We start from the raw sequence: 13,104 nt of genomic DNA on the forward strand, positions 1-13,104 counted from the left end.
ACAGCATTGCCGCCGCCGGGACACAGTTTGTCAATGGCGATGGTAGCAAAATATGTCGGGCTCGAGTTTCTGCATCACGCCCCCGGCTACGCATCCGGCAACAAACCCACGGCACGCATTGGAGGCCTTCACGGCCCCACGGGCTTCTATCTCGGAGCCTCTGACCCCACCCCAGGCGTTTCTGGATCCCCTGTCCGGGCCCCCTCGACGCCCATCTCAGGCCCGTGCACACCGTATAAGGGTGGTGGACCCGACCCAGGACCTCCGGATCGACCCCGGCTGTTTAGACTCTGCTCGGACACTGGAACGAGGGAGAAATGAGACGTGGAGCACCTCGCTTTAGCGAAACGACGCACGGAGACCCCTTTCCCCTGCCTGGAAAGACATTCCAGTGTTCTATTTCTGCTTGAAACAAGAAAAAAAACACCACCACCCACAGTAACAAAAAACGATGAGCCAGGAAAAACGAGCTCCTTGCAAGGAATTCTGTTGACGCAAGTGTCGGCTCCCGAGGGAACGCTGCGCTCCACGTTCGAAGGGAGCGACAGGAGGGGTCAACAGCTGCGTCCAGGATTAGAGACGGCGCCGTAGGGGGGGGGGGGCGTTGGGGGGCGTTGGCGGGTGGGGGGCTGGAGGTACAAAGTGGGGGGCAGATACAGGCACAGCTCCACACGGGAAAAATGTCCCAGGGCCAAAGTCTTAAATGCAACCACACACGCACGCACGAGCCCCGGGCCGCTCGTTGATAAGCGAGCACGGCAACCGGTTACTGGGGTCGTATGCAAAACTTCAGGGGGCTTGTCACTTACAAAATGACATATTTTGAGAAACCCAAGTGGCTCAAGAGGTCAAAGTGCTGAGCTAAGCTGTGACTTTGGGTACGAATGGAGGTCGCTGCTAGTGACTGAACTGTTAAACTGCGCTCCCAAGCATGGCGGAGTTGATGATCTAAGTCCAGTCACCAATGACTGCACAAAAAAAGACTCCTCACATAAAATTTGAGCTTGCACCGAATTTTGTTGAATTTCATCTCTGCGAGTTAAATAAATATCCATTTGACTCTCATGCGATGCTCATTGCTCTGTCAAGCGGGGTGGATGTGAAAACGCTGCGCCCCAATGTGTAGAGTGAAGGTCATCTGAAGAGGCTTCTCAGCAGCAGTTCTACAATTTCCACTTCCACGGGCCCAAACGGACTTGTCTCAAGACACAACACCAAAAGCACAATCCGGACAAAATTGCAGAAAAGCACAAATCGTTTATATTTTGTTGCATTAAAATAAAACACGAGTTAAAAAAAAAAACTACTCAGTTAAGAGTTCTCCAAACTGGAGGGCGCAGGTGCGGCCCGGCACGATGAAATTACGTCGTCGGCAGTTTTAATGGGGTGCGCCTCTGGAAATCTAAAAAGAAAAACATTTACTGTACAAACGAAACAGGAGGCACACTCGCGACTACCCCAACGCACACTGCTATAGATCCCTCCTTGAACAAAAAAATGTAATTATAAAATACCGCCACTTACAGCGCGGGCTAACGAGCGGCAACAGCTGCGCCGCCGGGCGCGGGTATTTTTATCCGCATTGTGGTGCCCCCCCCCAGCGCCCCCCGCCGTGCCCCCCGCGACGTGCCACCTACTTGGCAGCCCCCCGCGCGCGGGCGGCCGTTGCGCAACACCCTCCTCCCCGCACCGGGATCCGAGTTTGACTCGGAGGTCGGCGCCACGCTCGGCAAACCTAAATTTAAACCCCCTCCACGCCCCTCTCCCTCCACGCCCCCTCTCCCCGGTGCGTGACCTCCGCGGCCGAGCGAGGCACGCTGACCGCCTGGTTGCACCGATAAACGGCGATCAACAGCGCGGGACGAAGCACGCGGCCGCACCCCCCCCACCACACCCACCCTCCGCCGCCGCCCGCGTGTCGGTGATCGTTTTTTGCGAGCTCAACGAGGGCGGCTCACACGCCGAGGGTGAGGGTTCAGGTTGCGGGTTAGCTTTTGGATTAGGGGGCACGGAGGAGCAAGGGGTGGAAGCATCGAGAGTCCAATTGGGCAGTGGCAGCGGCAGGTGGTGCCAAGGTTCCTTGCCCGGCAGATTCTCGGCGCTGCCGTTCAACTCGAGCAAACGGCAGCAAACCACGGCAGCCACGGCAACCACGGCAACCACGGCAACCGCGGCAACCGCGCCGAATCGAAGCGCAGCTCGAGGAGGCGAGCCCCGCCTTTCACCGCTCGCACACAGCGACGCGACGGGGACCAATCTCGAGTTCTAGAGGCGGAGACGTTCCCCGGAGCGTCTGAATGTTGATCTGTGCCCGTCAATGCACGAGGCGAGGGAGGGTGGGGAATAGAAAAAAAAATATGAACAAAAAAAATAAAAATAAAATAAGCGGAGAAGTTCGTTGACGCCGATCTTGTGAGGCCGGCTACACCGCCGGAGGAAGCGTGGCGAAGGTGAGGTACCCGGTATGTCCCGGCATCTCCCTGGGGGGGCAGCCCGCCTTGAAGCTGTAAACCCCCCGCGAGCTGTCCACGACCCCCACGGGCACGGCGTGCGGGGCACGGGGCCGCCCCCCCCCATCTCCGGACGCCCGGACGCCCCCCTGCCCCAGGTCCGGAACCTGCGCCAAAAACACGCGCACCGGAATATACGCCATCAGCTGCCGCTGGGAATTTGACGAAGCAAGGACGTGGTGACACGCGTACACGTGGTGACACGCGTACGCATTCATTGTGGCGATGCCCGACCGTCAACGCGTGCTCGTAATTGCACAGACGAGGATTGTAGAGCGTCTGAGCGCAGGTGCACGTCGACTCGCCGAGATGCAACATCTCCCACATCCGTGGGCACGTACCTCCGCAGGCCTGCGTAGGTGCTTGTACTCGCGCGGACTCACGTGAACTTGGCTCTTCAAACACGGATGTCGCGTCAATTCGCTTAACCCAGGGCTGCCGCATTTGCCACTCGCGGTGTCCGCGCTAACACTTACGCGTGCGCTACCGCCGTCGCGGGTGCCCACCGCCCGTACACGCGCGCGTCTTTGTGTGACCGCTAGCATGCACGCGCGTGTCCGCCGGTGCGCACGTCCACGCCGGTGCGCGCGTCTACGCCGGTGCGCGCGGTACCGGCAGGTTGATGGTGCGGACGTCGAGTGGGCGCAGCAACACCTCGAGAGTGGAGGGCTCCACGAAGCCGAGCCCCGCGAGCGCCTGGCACGTGCGCTGCACCTGCTCGATGCACGGGGAGAAGGAGCAGAGGCGCCCGCCTGCACCGACACGCGCGCGCGCACGGGAACCGCTTTTAGCGCCGTGGACTCTCGGGGTGAGCGTCGTTCGCGAGCAGCTCTTAGGAATGCCGTGGGCAACACGACGGGATGGTGTGGCCAGAAAAACTCCAAACGACCGTCGTCTCCCCAGTGCCGAGGTTTGCGCACAGGCCCAAGTACGCGCTCGTGCAAGGCCGAGTTAGACTGGCCGAGGTTCAGGAGAGGTTATCCATGGCCAAGATGCGAGGACAGGCAGGCGAGCTCACTCGGCAAAACTTCACGCACTGGGCAACAGGCGGTCGTTCGCAGCCTCTGCTGCACCGTCGACGTTGAAGATGCTGCAGCGTCTTAAGGTCCTTCGCAAGAGTGAGCCATTGTGTTTGTGTCGGCGTCATAGCCGTGGTGCGGACAATCAACCAACACTACAAATGCAATGAACAGCTGTGTCAAGGTGGTCTACGCGAGCCCAGGTCTCCCCCGCTAAATGGGATGAGGAATCTCACTGAACTCTTACACAATGCAGATTTTACAGATTCACATGATGGTAAAAGTGAAGAAATTAATCAAAGTCATGCGTTGTGACCACAAATTACGACCTCTCATCGCATCACGGAGGTGGGGGTGAATGGAGGAAAGCGAATAAAAGAGATGGGGCGAATCGCGGAGTCGGGGGTCAATGTCGTGGCACAGACCCGAGGTCTTCATGGCGTCGCGTGCGTGGGGGACAGCGTCCCAGGGCGAGGGGATGTCGAGGAAGACGGCGTCGGCCACGCCGGCGACGCCGAATCCCTCGCGGCAGACGTCCCGGCAGCGCACGGTGGCGAGCCGCCCCACGCCGTGCCGCTCAAACTCCTCGGCGGCGCTGGCCGCTCGCTGCTCGTGGAACTCCACCGTGTGCAGGTGGCCCGAGGGCGCGATGGTGCGCAGCAGCGCGTGCGACAGCGAGCCGCTCCCCGTGCCTGCGGGGGGGCGAGGGGCGGGACACGGGCGGGACGATGACCACGCCATTAGCCCTCGCTCGCACAAAGCTAGCCCCCCGGTTCGTTGTTGCTCGAATTTGATTGGCCGAACGAATTTAATCGGACCAAACAGCCACCTTTTGAGAGGACGCGACAAGCCACCGCCAGGTCACGGCAGGTTAGAATGGGTTAATCGCAATAATGGAGTGGTGGCGCAGTGGTCGGCAGCGCACTGTGATGATTCACCTGGGAATCGTTTTTTCTTCCCCGCCGTGCAAAGGCTCCAATTTAAACAGAAAACACAGATGGCGTCCGTCACACCAGTCACTGTGTAAGTAGTACTTACAACTAATTTGCATATTGTACATAATCAATTGTTACATTGCACGATCCGATTCATGTACCTCCAGCGTGAGAATCGACTGAAAGTGATGATCATGATTCGATGCATCCTCGTTGCATGTCCACCAACCAGACACAAGCGCGGGTCCTTCCAAAGGCCCTATCCACCACTTCTATTTGGCCGGTGCCCCTTTTCGCGTACTGCTCACTTTTTATTTTGCGTATTCACAGAACCACGCAGCTTAACAGAGAGCTTGGTCTCAAAACACATTTACAACATTAGCCATAGTAATAGGTTTTTTACCCTTTCAACTGGTACAAAACTGACACCTTTATACAAGGGATCATGTTTGCATCATTATCATAATGAGCATTATCATTATCAGAGTTGTTTCTTTTTGTTTGCATTTTGTCTGCTTGTGTTGTGGTTATTGCAAACATGATCCCTTGTATAAAGGTGTCAGTTTTGTACCAGTTGAAAGGGTAAAAAACCTATTACTATATTTTGCCACTGGTAAAGGAGATGTCTCATAACATTAGCTATGTCCCCGCAACCGCAAACAGCGGCGCATCTGGAGAAGCCGACCACCGCCGTCAACGCCACCGCCACCGCCGCCGCCACGACGACAACAACGCACCGGACTCGCACACCACCGATCCAGGCCGCAGGTCCAGCATGAGCGTCACCATGGCGATGTCGGTGCTGTAGAGGATCTGCGTGCGGTGCGGCAGCGATCGCGTCCAAAGCTCGGGCGTCGGGTGCAGCGCGTAGGCCCAGCCGCCCGTGCGGCCGCAGGCCACGCGCGAGCCGAACGGGCGTCCCAGCAGCGCGTCCGAGTGGCGCACGGCGCCGAAGCGCGTCTGCGTGACGGCGCCGGCCTTGGCCCGCACGGGCAGCAGCGCGTCGTGGCCCAGGTAGAGGATGACTGTGTCGCCGTCGCGCACACGCGCGCCGTACTCCGCAAAGCTCATGTCGCCCGAGATGCGAGCGTTCGCGCGTTCGCTCGGTCGCTCCTTCTCCTGCTGTTGGGGGTCGGACGAGGGTCAGGGGGGCGTGGTAGGCGATCACGTGTACAGTTCGACCTCGTCGCATCTCTTTATCAATCCACTGCTTGATGAGGGTTCTCCTGCATGCCGTGCAATGTGTGGGGCTCGTTCGACCACTCTACTTAAGCAAGCCGGTCGGCGACGGTTGGTGAACGCGGAGAGCATAGATGTGAGAGCGTTGCTGTTGTACAGTACCGCAATTGATTTTACTGCAATGCCCTCTGATGCCCACCACATAACCCCACAGCCTACAGCAACCTGTTTGTGCATGGAGGTCACCCGCCCAAGCACGCTGAAAGCTCAACTCGGCTTAACTTCGGTGAGATCAGGTGCATTCTGGGTGAAGAGGTCAAAGGCACGTGATCACAATTATATTAAAATTGTGCTCTTGGCGGTGCTGTTGTCGCGAGGTGACAAAACATTCGTTAGAAGCTCCAGCGGCGAGCGGTGCACCGCCTTGTGGCCTGGAAGACGTTACAAAATTAATCCTCGAGCATCACCAACAGCAGGTCTCTTTGTCCACACATATGGGGGCGGCGATGGATCAGTGTTCAAGTCGCAACCCTCGTCGGTACCCGAGCCCCCCCACCCCCAACGCTCGCGCCGTTCGTTTGCCCCCGCAATCAGACGGACGCGTCTAATTTTCAGGTATGGAATCTAGTCAGCTTCAGTGAAAAAACTAGATTACATAAGTAGTAGATTTGAAGCTTTCGTGACTGCAAGGATTCATATTCTTAGGTTTTTTCCAGTAAAGTCACGTAGGTAAAAAATCAAAATTAATAAAAGTAAAATCAAATAAAAAACCTAAGAATATATATTACATAACTCGATACGCTTGAGAGCCCGGTTTAAACACAGGTGGCTGACAGCCAGATTTCAGGAGTGCTGGCTCAGAATGTATCTCTGACACCGTGTCACGAGGCCCCCTCGTATACAATTTATATCTCACGACAATTTACATCTCATAGACGGGTCTCAAGTATATTTTGTTTCACCAGGTGAGATATTAAGAGAACAGGATAGTCTAATTTGCTAAAGTTACCTGGGGCATTACTCTGCCAGTCGGGGGCAATGATGGCTCTGCTTTAAAAAAAAAAGTTAATTTGCAAATTAAATTTTTTATTTCGACCCTAGCACCGGCACACAACGGCCTCCTGCTGCCAACGACGTCAGCGGATCATTAACTTCCACTATTAAGCAGACGGCGCTTGTATTATTACGCGGTATGCTTTTCATTACCAAATAAGAAGTCACTTTGTTGAGCTATCATTTGTGGCCAAGTAGCATCTGTATCAAAGTTATAAAGCTCAATGGGCCTTACCTGGTAAAGTACAAAAAATGTTTTTAATAGTTTTTAGTTTAGCCGCACCCGCGGTATTAACCAGGGCGGCCGCTGGATTTGAACCCCGAACCTCCGCAACAACGAGCGGCGAACGCGCTGCCGCCACAGGCCGCGTCATCGCCCAACAATAACGAAGATAGCGAGGAGGGAAGATGTGATTTGAAAACAATCAGGGCGAGCAAACACCGGGGGGATTGCATCGGGATGATTGAGTGATGTGCGATAGACGCATAAGGTAAGAGGGGGTACGAACTGAATGCGAGAGATCTGAGACTCTAAAATCAACGGAAGCTCCTGGCAAATGTGGAAGAAGCCACAAGCGAGCCCTGGTGGAAGAACGGCCGATGACACAAGAGAAGAGGGAATCCGCGATGATGGAGAATAGTGCAGGACTGCTGCTGCCAGGCCAACACTGCGAGCGACTGAAATTTTACGATGGAGTCGATTCGTGGGCCAGTTACAAAATCCCACGTTCGCTTGTTTTACTCTGGATTGAAAAATACGCGAAACGTTCGTGAAGTTAACTTGTGCTACACAGCTGACCACAGGGCTCCCGTGTCGTAACCTCGGCCACCGTGCCACTCACACCACAGCGAGGATTGAATTCCCTCGCTTGGGAATAAAAGTACGGACCGGATTACATACAGGGTGGGATTTTATACCCGGTCACAAGCGACGTGGCCATGGAAAGGACCCTCCTACGGGAGTCTGCACTTTCAACGGAGAAGCATCAACACGACACGAATAATCTCTCTCTCTGTTGAAGCCCTCTCGTCGTGACCAGAAGCAGCAGTAAGCGGACCGCGACATTGGCAACGAAATCCTGCAGCACTCAATGCTGCTGCTGCCGGCTGCGTTGTGGCCAATGCAGAAACACGCGTGGTTGTACTGTACTACGCTCCCAGGTCTATGTTCCACGCGTTCGCCAACCCACGTTGACCAGCGTGGCGAAGAATGCGGTCCAGTACCGGGGACAGGGATAATCCCGTCCCCAAGACGCGCGTGGCTTGGGGTGGGCCCCTCATCCAGCAGTGGATTGGCCAAAGAATGCCGTAACGTGATGGGGGTTGATAACGCGACGATCGTGACGGGCATGATGAAGGCAATGACACGTATTGTGTACGGGTATCGAACTCGTGTGTCCGACAACTTGGGAGACCGAGCGGCTCCACCACCAACCTTCAAGACCCCTTACAACCCCAGCCACCCCACGGCCAGTCACCCTGGTGTCTGCTGAGACACCGCCAACAAATACGAAGGCTACGTTCAACCCTTATCCCCCTGCTGCTACCTTAGTCTGCTACTCCACGTGTTAGTCCCCTGCTGCCTGAGTCTGCTACTCCACGTGTTAGTCCCCTCCTGCCTGAGTCTGCTACTCCACGTGTTAGTCCCCTGCTGCCTGAGTCTGCTACTCCACGTGTTAGTCCCCTGCTGCCTGAGTCTGCTACTCCACGTGTTAGTCCCCTCCTGCCTGAGTCTGCTACTCCACGTGTTAGTCCCCTGCTGCCTGAGTCTGCTACTCCACGTGTTAGTCCCCTGCTGCCTGAGTCTGCTACTCCACGTGTTAGTCCCCTCCTGCCTGAGTCTGCTACTCCACGTGTTAGTCCCCTCCTGCCTGAGTCTGCTACTCCACGTGTTAGTCCCCTCCTGCCTGAGTCTGCTACTCCACGTGTTAGTCCCCTCCTGCCTGAGTCTGCTACTCCACGTGTTAGTCCCCTCCTGCCTGAGTCTGCTACTCCACGTGTTAGTCCCCTCCTGCCTGAGTCTGCTACTCCACGTGTTAGTCCCCTCCTGCCTGAGTCTGCTACTCCACGTGTTAGTCCGCTGCTGCCTGAGTCTGCTACTCCACGTGTTAGTCCCCTGCTGCCTGCGTCTGCTACTCCACGTGTTGGCCCGAGGCCTGGACCGCGCAAAGAGGCCCCTACTAAGACCGCCCCCGCCAACCGAATCTACCCAAAGCACCTGGGGGGGGGTGAGCTGGCCTGTCCCGTACCCTCGTCCTGTGCTGCCCCCCCCTCACCCTGCCCCCTCACCCCCCTCACCCTGCTCCCCCCCTCACCCTGCCCTCTTACCCTGCCCACGCTGCCCCCGTCTGCTGCCCCGGCACCCGCGTTCGAGCCTGTTCCGACACGGCGACTATCCGCGCTGGGAAATGTAGAGACCGCCTTGCCTACGCGCCTATCTGTGGTAGGAAATGTAGTGCGCTTTCCGGACGTCGCCTATCCGTGTTGGGAAATGCAGACGTTGGTTCGCGCGGATACCTATTAGTGATAGGGAATTAAAAGTGCTCCTACAGACGCTTATCCGTGCTAGGAAATGCATGGTTGGCCGACATAACGTGTTGCAAATGTAATACAAATGTGGGCCCCTGTTCAGTAGGTAAAAAATTAACCCGTAAAAACAAAGTTTTTCACTATAAATCCTTTATATGCGTGGCGGCTAGAGTCCTCTCGTCCTCTGGCTTGAGATAGCTGCCACCTATGGGTCAGATGATTGCCTGCCACCATTAAGCAATTGGTAATTAAATATAAAAAAATCCTAAAAAATTTTGGAAAAAAAATTTCACTAAAATAAATTGTCACGCACAACGAGTCTGTGTGCAAAATGTCAGCTCGATTGGATCACGGGAAGTGCGTTAAAAAACGACCGAAAGATTAGCACGGTCGTAAGCGTGCAAGCAAGCAAGTGAACTTAATATAAAGGATTTAAAAATGTAGAGGCCCATGCCAACCTCTGCTGGATGACCATACTTCACCACAAGGCCGTAATTATAATATTTATTGGGGGAGACACCCCCCCCCCCATATTCAAATATGCTCATAATGTCCCCCCCCCCAATATATTGCTATAAAAATTTGTATTGCTATGTAAATAAAAACAACAATTTGCTAAACCTCGGCCACAATATCTGCACTTGTTTTCATATAAATCAATGCATACATTTCTGTTTATATGATTGTGGTTATGGTTGTACTTTATTAATCCCTAATCTCTGCCATTACATACAATGAAACAAGAAATGGTAAAAAAGTAAAAACAGAGCAATGTAATATAATACACTATTAGACATTATTGTAAATTTTTATCAAAAGTCTATCCCATGTGTTAGTGATTTTTTTTTTATTTTAGGCAGGAAATTAGTTTTCAAATTTAGATATTTTTCTGGGTTGAGACCCCCAGACACCCTGGAAGATTTGTTGACTCCATGGCTTCGGCCTTGCTTCACCAGGCTGGTCAGTGCAGGAGCTACTGATGTTAGCTGCGGCCAGAGATTGCATGAGAAGCCCAGGAGGGCGTTAACCACGACGCCACCAACCTCCACCCCAAATGTTACGTGCATTCGAATGTATTGTGAACGATCCTTAATTAGACGATTGTGCTGTGTGCACAAGGGACATTCTGAAAAGTATATCTCTAACCTTGAGACATGCAATAATGTGCGAAGGGCCCAACTTATTTCGCAGATCAATAAAATCAATTCTGACATGTCCACGTGTTTCTTTGCGATCAGTAACTGTTTAATCTCGATACGAGGACACGTCAAATTGAGTCATTAAACCAAGGTTTGATTTTTTTATTATTAAATAAGAGCTTTGATGAAGTAAGCTTGCATTTCGTGTTGGAAAATTATAAGGAATTTATGTGCTTGTGCAATTTTAATTTATATACCAATTTTTTTGTTATCTATTTTTATTGACTTGCTTACCTTTTCTGTACTTTGCACTCCTGTGATATATTTTTTTGGTATTGGTTGTTGTTGTTGTGACTTGCTCACCTGCCCTACTGTGAGAGACAGAAAAAAGAGCTTCATAGCTCATCGGATTCTTCCAGGATAAAATAAAGACTCCGAGTCTGACCTCCATCACAGAGGCTCGATGACCTCAAAGGAAATCCAATTGGAACACGGTGGCACCACTGGGGCAAGATGCCCCCCCCCCGCCCCTTCACGTGCCACAGTAATAAATCAAAACGGGCATCTGAATTTAAACTTGCGAGATCCAAGCACTGACGATGGGCCAAAGGCCGTGCTGACTCGACTCTAAGAGAGCACCACGCCTGACACAAAATGTGTTGATGCAGCCCACGAGAGGGCGATTAATGGGAGATCAACATGCAGGATCGTAGCTGAGACAGTGGACATCAGAACTGGCTCAGTGCATTCCATCGTAACTCAAGACTTGGCCACGTGGAAAAAGGTGTCAGCAAGATGATGGGTGATCAGAATGTCACGCGCTGATCACAGGGGGGCTCAAGTTTAAATTTAAGAGGACATCTTAGGAGCGGGTCCAAGCAGGCCCAGAGGATCTCCAGGGCAGGACTGCGACTCGGGATGCTAGATGGGCTCACCACTTTGATCGTGAAACCAAACAGCAGACCGTGCAGTGGTAGCGCACACACAATCTATCTGCCTCCCAAGCGGTTCATGAAGCAGTCATCAGTTTGGACAAGTCATGGCAACAGTTTTCGGGAACGGTGGCGAGAGGGGGGAGGGGGATGATTGTGGGGAGCGCGAGTACTGATTCGCCACGGCTGTTGCTAGAAGTCAGCGGGCTGTGTGGGAAGCAGCGTTCAGAAGCGGCGCTTCTCCAGGACAACGCACTGCAAGCGCAGATCCCCTTGATCGCACCTTCCGATACATCGGGACTTAAACTTAGTGCCGCCTAAAATCACACCACCCCTTCTGCATCACAGCAGCCTCACTCCCACGCCACAAGTGCAGGCGCGAGAGATGGAAGCGAGAGTCTGGGGCTGCGGCCGACGTCGAAAAAGAAAATACCTCTCGCTGTATGAGGTATTTTATCTTCTTGGTTCTTTCGGTAAAGTCACGTAGAAGGGAAATAATAAAAGAATAATACCTCTCAATTTAAAGTTTTCGTGACTGCAGGGATTCATCTTCTTGGTTCTTTCGTCTGAACGCTGTCTTTCCGACAGCTCTGTTCTTCACCTGAGGACGGCTGCTTGCGTTGTGGCCGAAAAGTCGTGAGAATTGTATTTTATTGTTTTCTTTTTATTATTTTATTATTTCCCTTCTACGTGACTTTACCGAAAGAACCAAGAAGATGAATCCCTGCAGTCAGGAAAGCTTTAAGTCGAGAGGTATTATTATTTTATTATTTCCCTTCTACGTGACTTTACCGAAAGAATCAAGAAGACAAAATACCTCGTACAGCGATAATTATCGAACCTCCCGGTTTTAACCTTCCACGCCGCCAATGATCGACCATCAATCGAATCGGGACCTGGCCACGTGGCCGATGCGGTCACCCGATGCCACAAATGGCGCCTCGAAGATTCGGCGGTCTGAGCGGAGTGCAGCCACGAATCCCAAAAACCCTCGACCCACATTGTCAACACTCCGCCGCTGCTGCTCCTGCAGACTTCACTCCATTAAAGGAGGAACGGACGAGATCCACTCCGCGTCTGAACAAAAGACAGTTGAGTGGATAACAGCATCCGAAATTACATCTTTTATTAATCCATGCGAAAAAAGGAGATCGCAGTGGCCACGGTGGCTCGGGCGTGGCCCACGACGGACTTGCCCCATCCAGCCGCTTCGCCACAACGCTTCGATCAGACGTGCAGCTGTCGGCCCCCACGTTGACGCCAGAGATTTAAGGCGAGGCAGGCCATATACCCTCCCTGGGTTTCCCAACATCGACACACGTGGATAAGGCCCCCCCCCCCCCCCCCAATATACAGGAATCCCCACGCCTCCGTCTCTGTGCGAGTGTGGGCACTGTTGTGGCCCCTTCAGTGTCCCTACCCCTCCTTCCTCTTCCATCTCGCCCTCTTCCACACCGCCTTCTCGCATTCACTCATCTCACCCCCCCCCATTCCTCCACTCCTCACTCCCTCTGTCCTAGCCCAACCCCTCTCTGTTATACACTTAGTCTTGGTTCTTTCGGTAAAGTCACGTAGGTAGAAATTTTAAATAATAAAATAACAATGAAACATTTATTGAAAATAATAAAAGCAAAAAAAAACCCACGACGTTTCGATCGCAACGCAAGCGGTCTTCATCCACTTGCAAATTCCCTCTCTCCTCCCTCCATCTCACCAACGCTCCCACCCACCATGACCCCCCCCCCTTTACCACCACCCCCTTTTATCGTGATGGCGCATGTAGTTGCTAAGTTTGGGAACCAAAACAC

General features: G+C 53.4%; 1 protein-coding gene across 3 annotated transcripts; it reads right to left on the bottom strand.

Moving 5' to 3' along the window:
- Positions 1 to 1,903: 1,903 nt before the first annotated feature.
- Positions 1,904 to 9,091, bottom strand: TRMT61A (tRNA methyltransferase 61A). 3 transcript variants are annotated; one of them, XM_078857915.1, is made up of 5 exons: positions 9,025 to 9,091; positions 5,202 to 5,586; positions 3,955 to 4,221; positions 3,123 to 3,262; positions 1,904 to 2,617 (listed from the first exon to the last, which is right to left on the bottom strand). In XM_078857915.1, exons 2-5 carry the CDS (start codon positions 5,533 to 5,535, stop codon positions 2,423 to 2,425), a joined length of 936 nt encoding a protein of 311 aa, XP_078714041.1. In that variant the 5' UTR covers positions 5,536 to 5,586; positions 9,025 to 9,091; the 3' UTR covers positions 1,904 to 2,422. The 3 variants fall into 3 exon arrangements, with proteins under 3 accessions (XP_078714041.1, XP_078714042.1, XP_078714043.1); XM_078857916.1 differs by having other exon boundaries at positions 5,202 to 5,583; positions 9,025 to 9,075; XM_078857917.1 differs by lacking the exon at positions 1,904 to 2,617 and having other exon boundaries at positions 3,038 to 3,262.
- Positions 9,092 to 13,104: the final 4,013 nt, after the last annotated feature.

Source organism: Lampetra fluviatilis, chromosome 7 (assembly GCF_964198595.1).
Source record: "Lampetra fluviatilis chromosome 7, kcLamFluv1.1, whole genome shotgun sequence".
Taxonomy (NCBI): Eukaryota; Metazoa; Chordata; class Hyperoartia; order Petromyzontiformes; family Petromyzontidae; genus Lampetra; species Lampetra fluviatilis.

Coding starts and splice junctions, on each gene's coding strand:
- TRMT61A (XM_078857915.1), bottom strand. CDS start 5,535: ATGAGCTTTGCGGAGTACGGCGCGCGTGTGCGCGACGGCGACACAGTC. Junction 4,222..5,201: donor ATCGGTGGTGTGCGAGTCCG/GTGCGTTGTTGT, acceptor GCCCCCCCGCAG/GCACGGGGAGCGGCTCGCTG. Junction 3,263..3,954: donor CGACGCCATGAAGACCTCGG/GTCTGTGCCACG, acceptor GTGTCGGTGCAG/GCGGGCGCCTCTGCTCCTTC.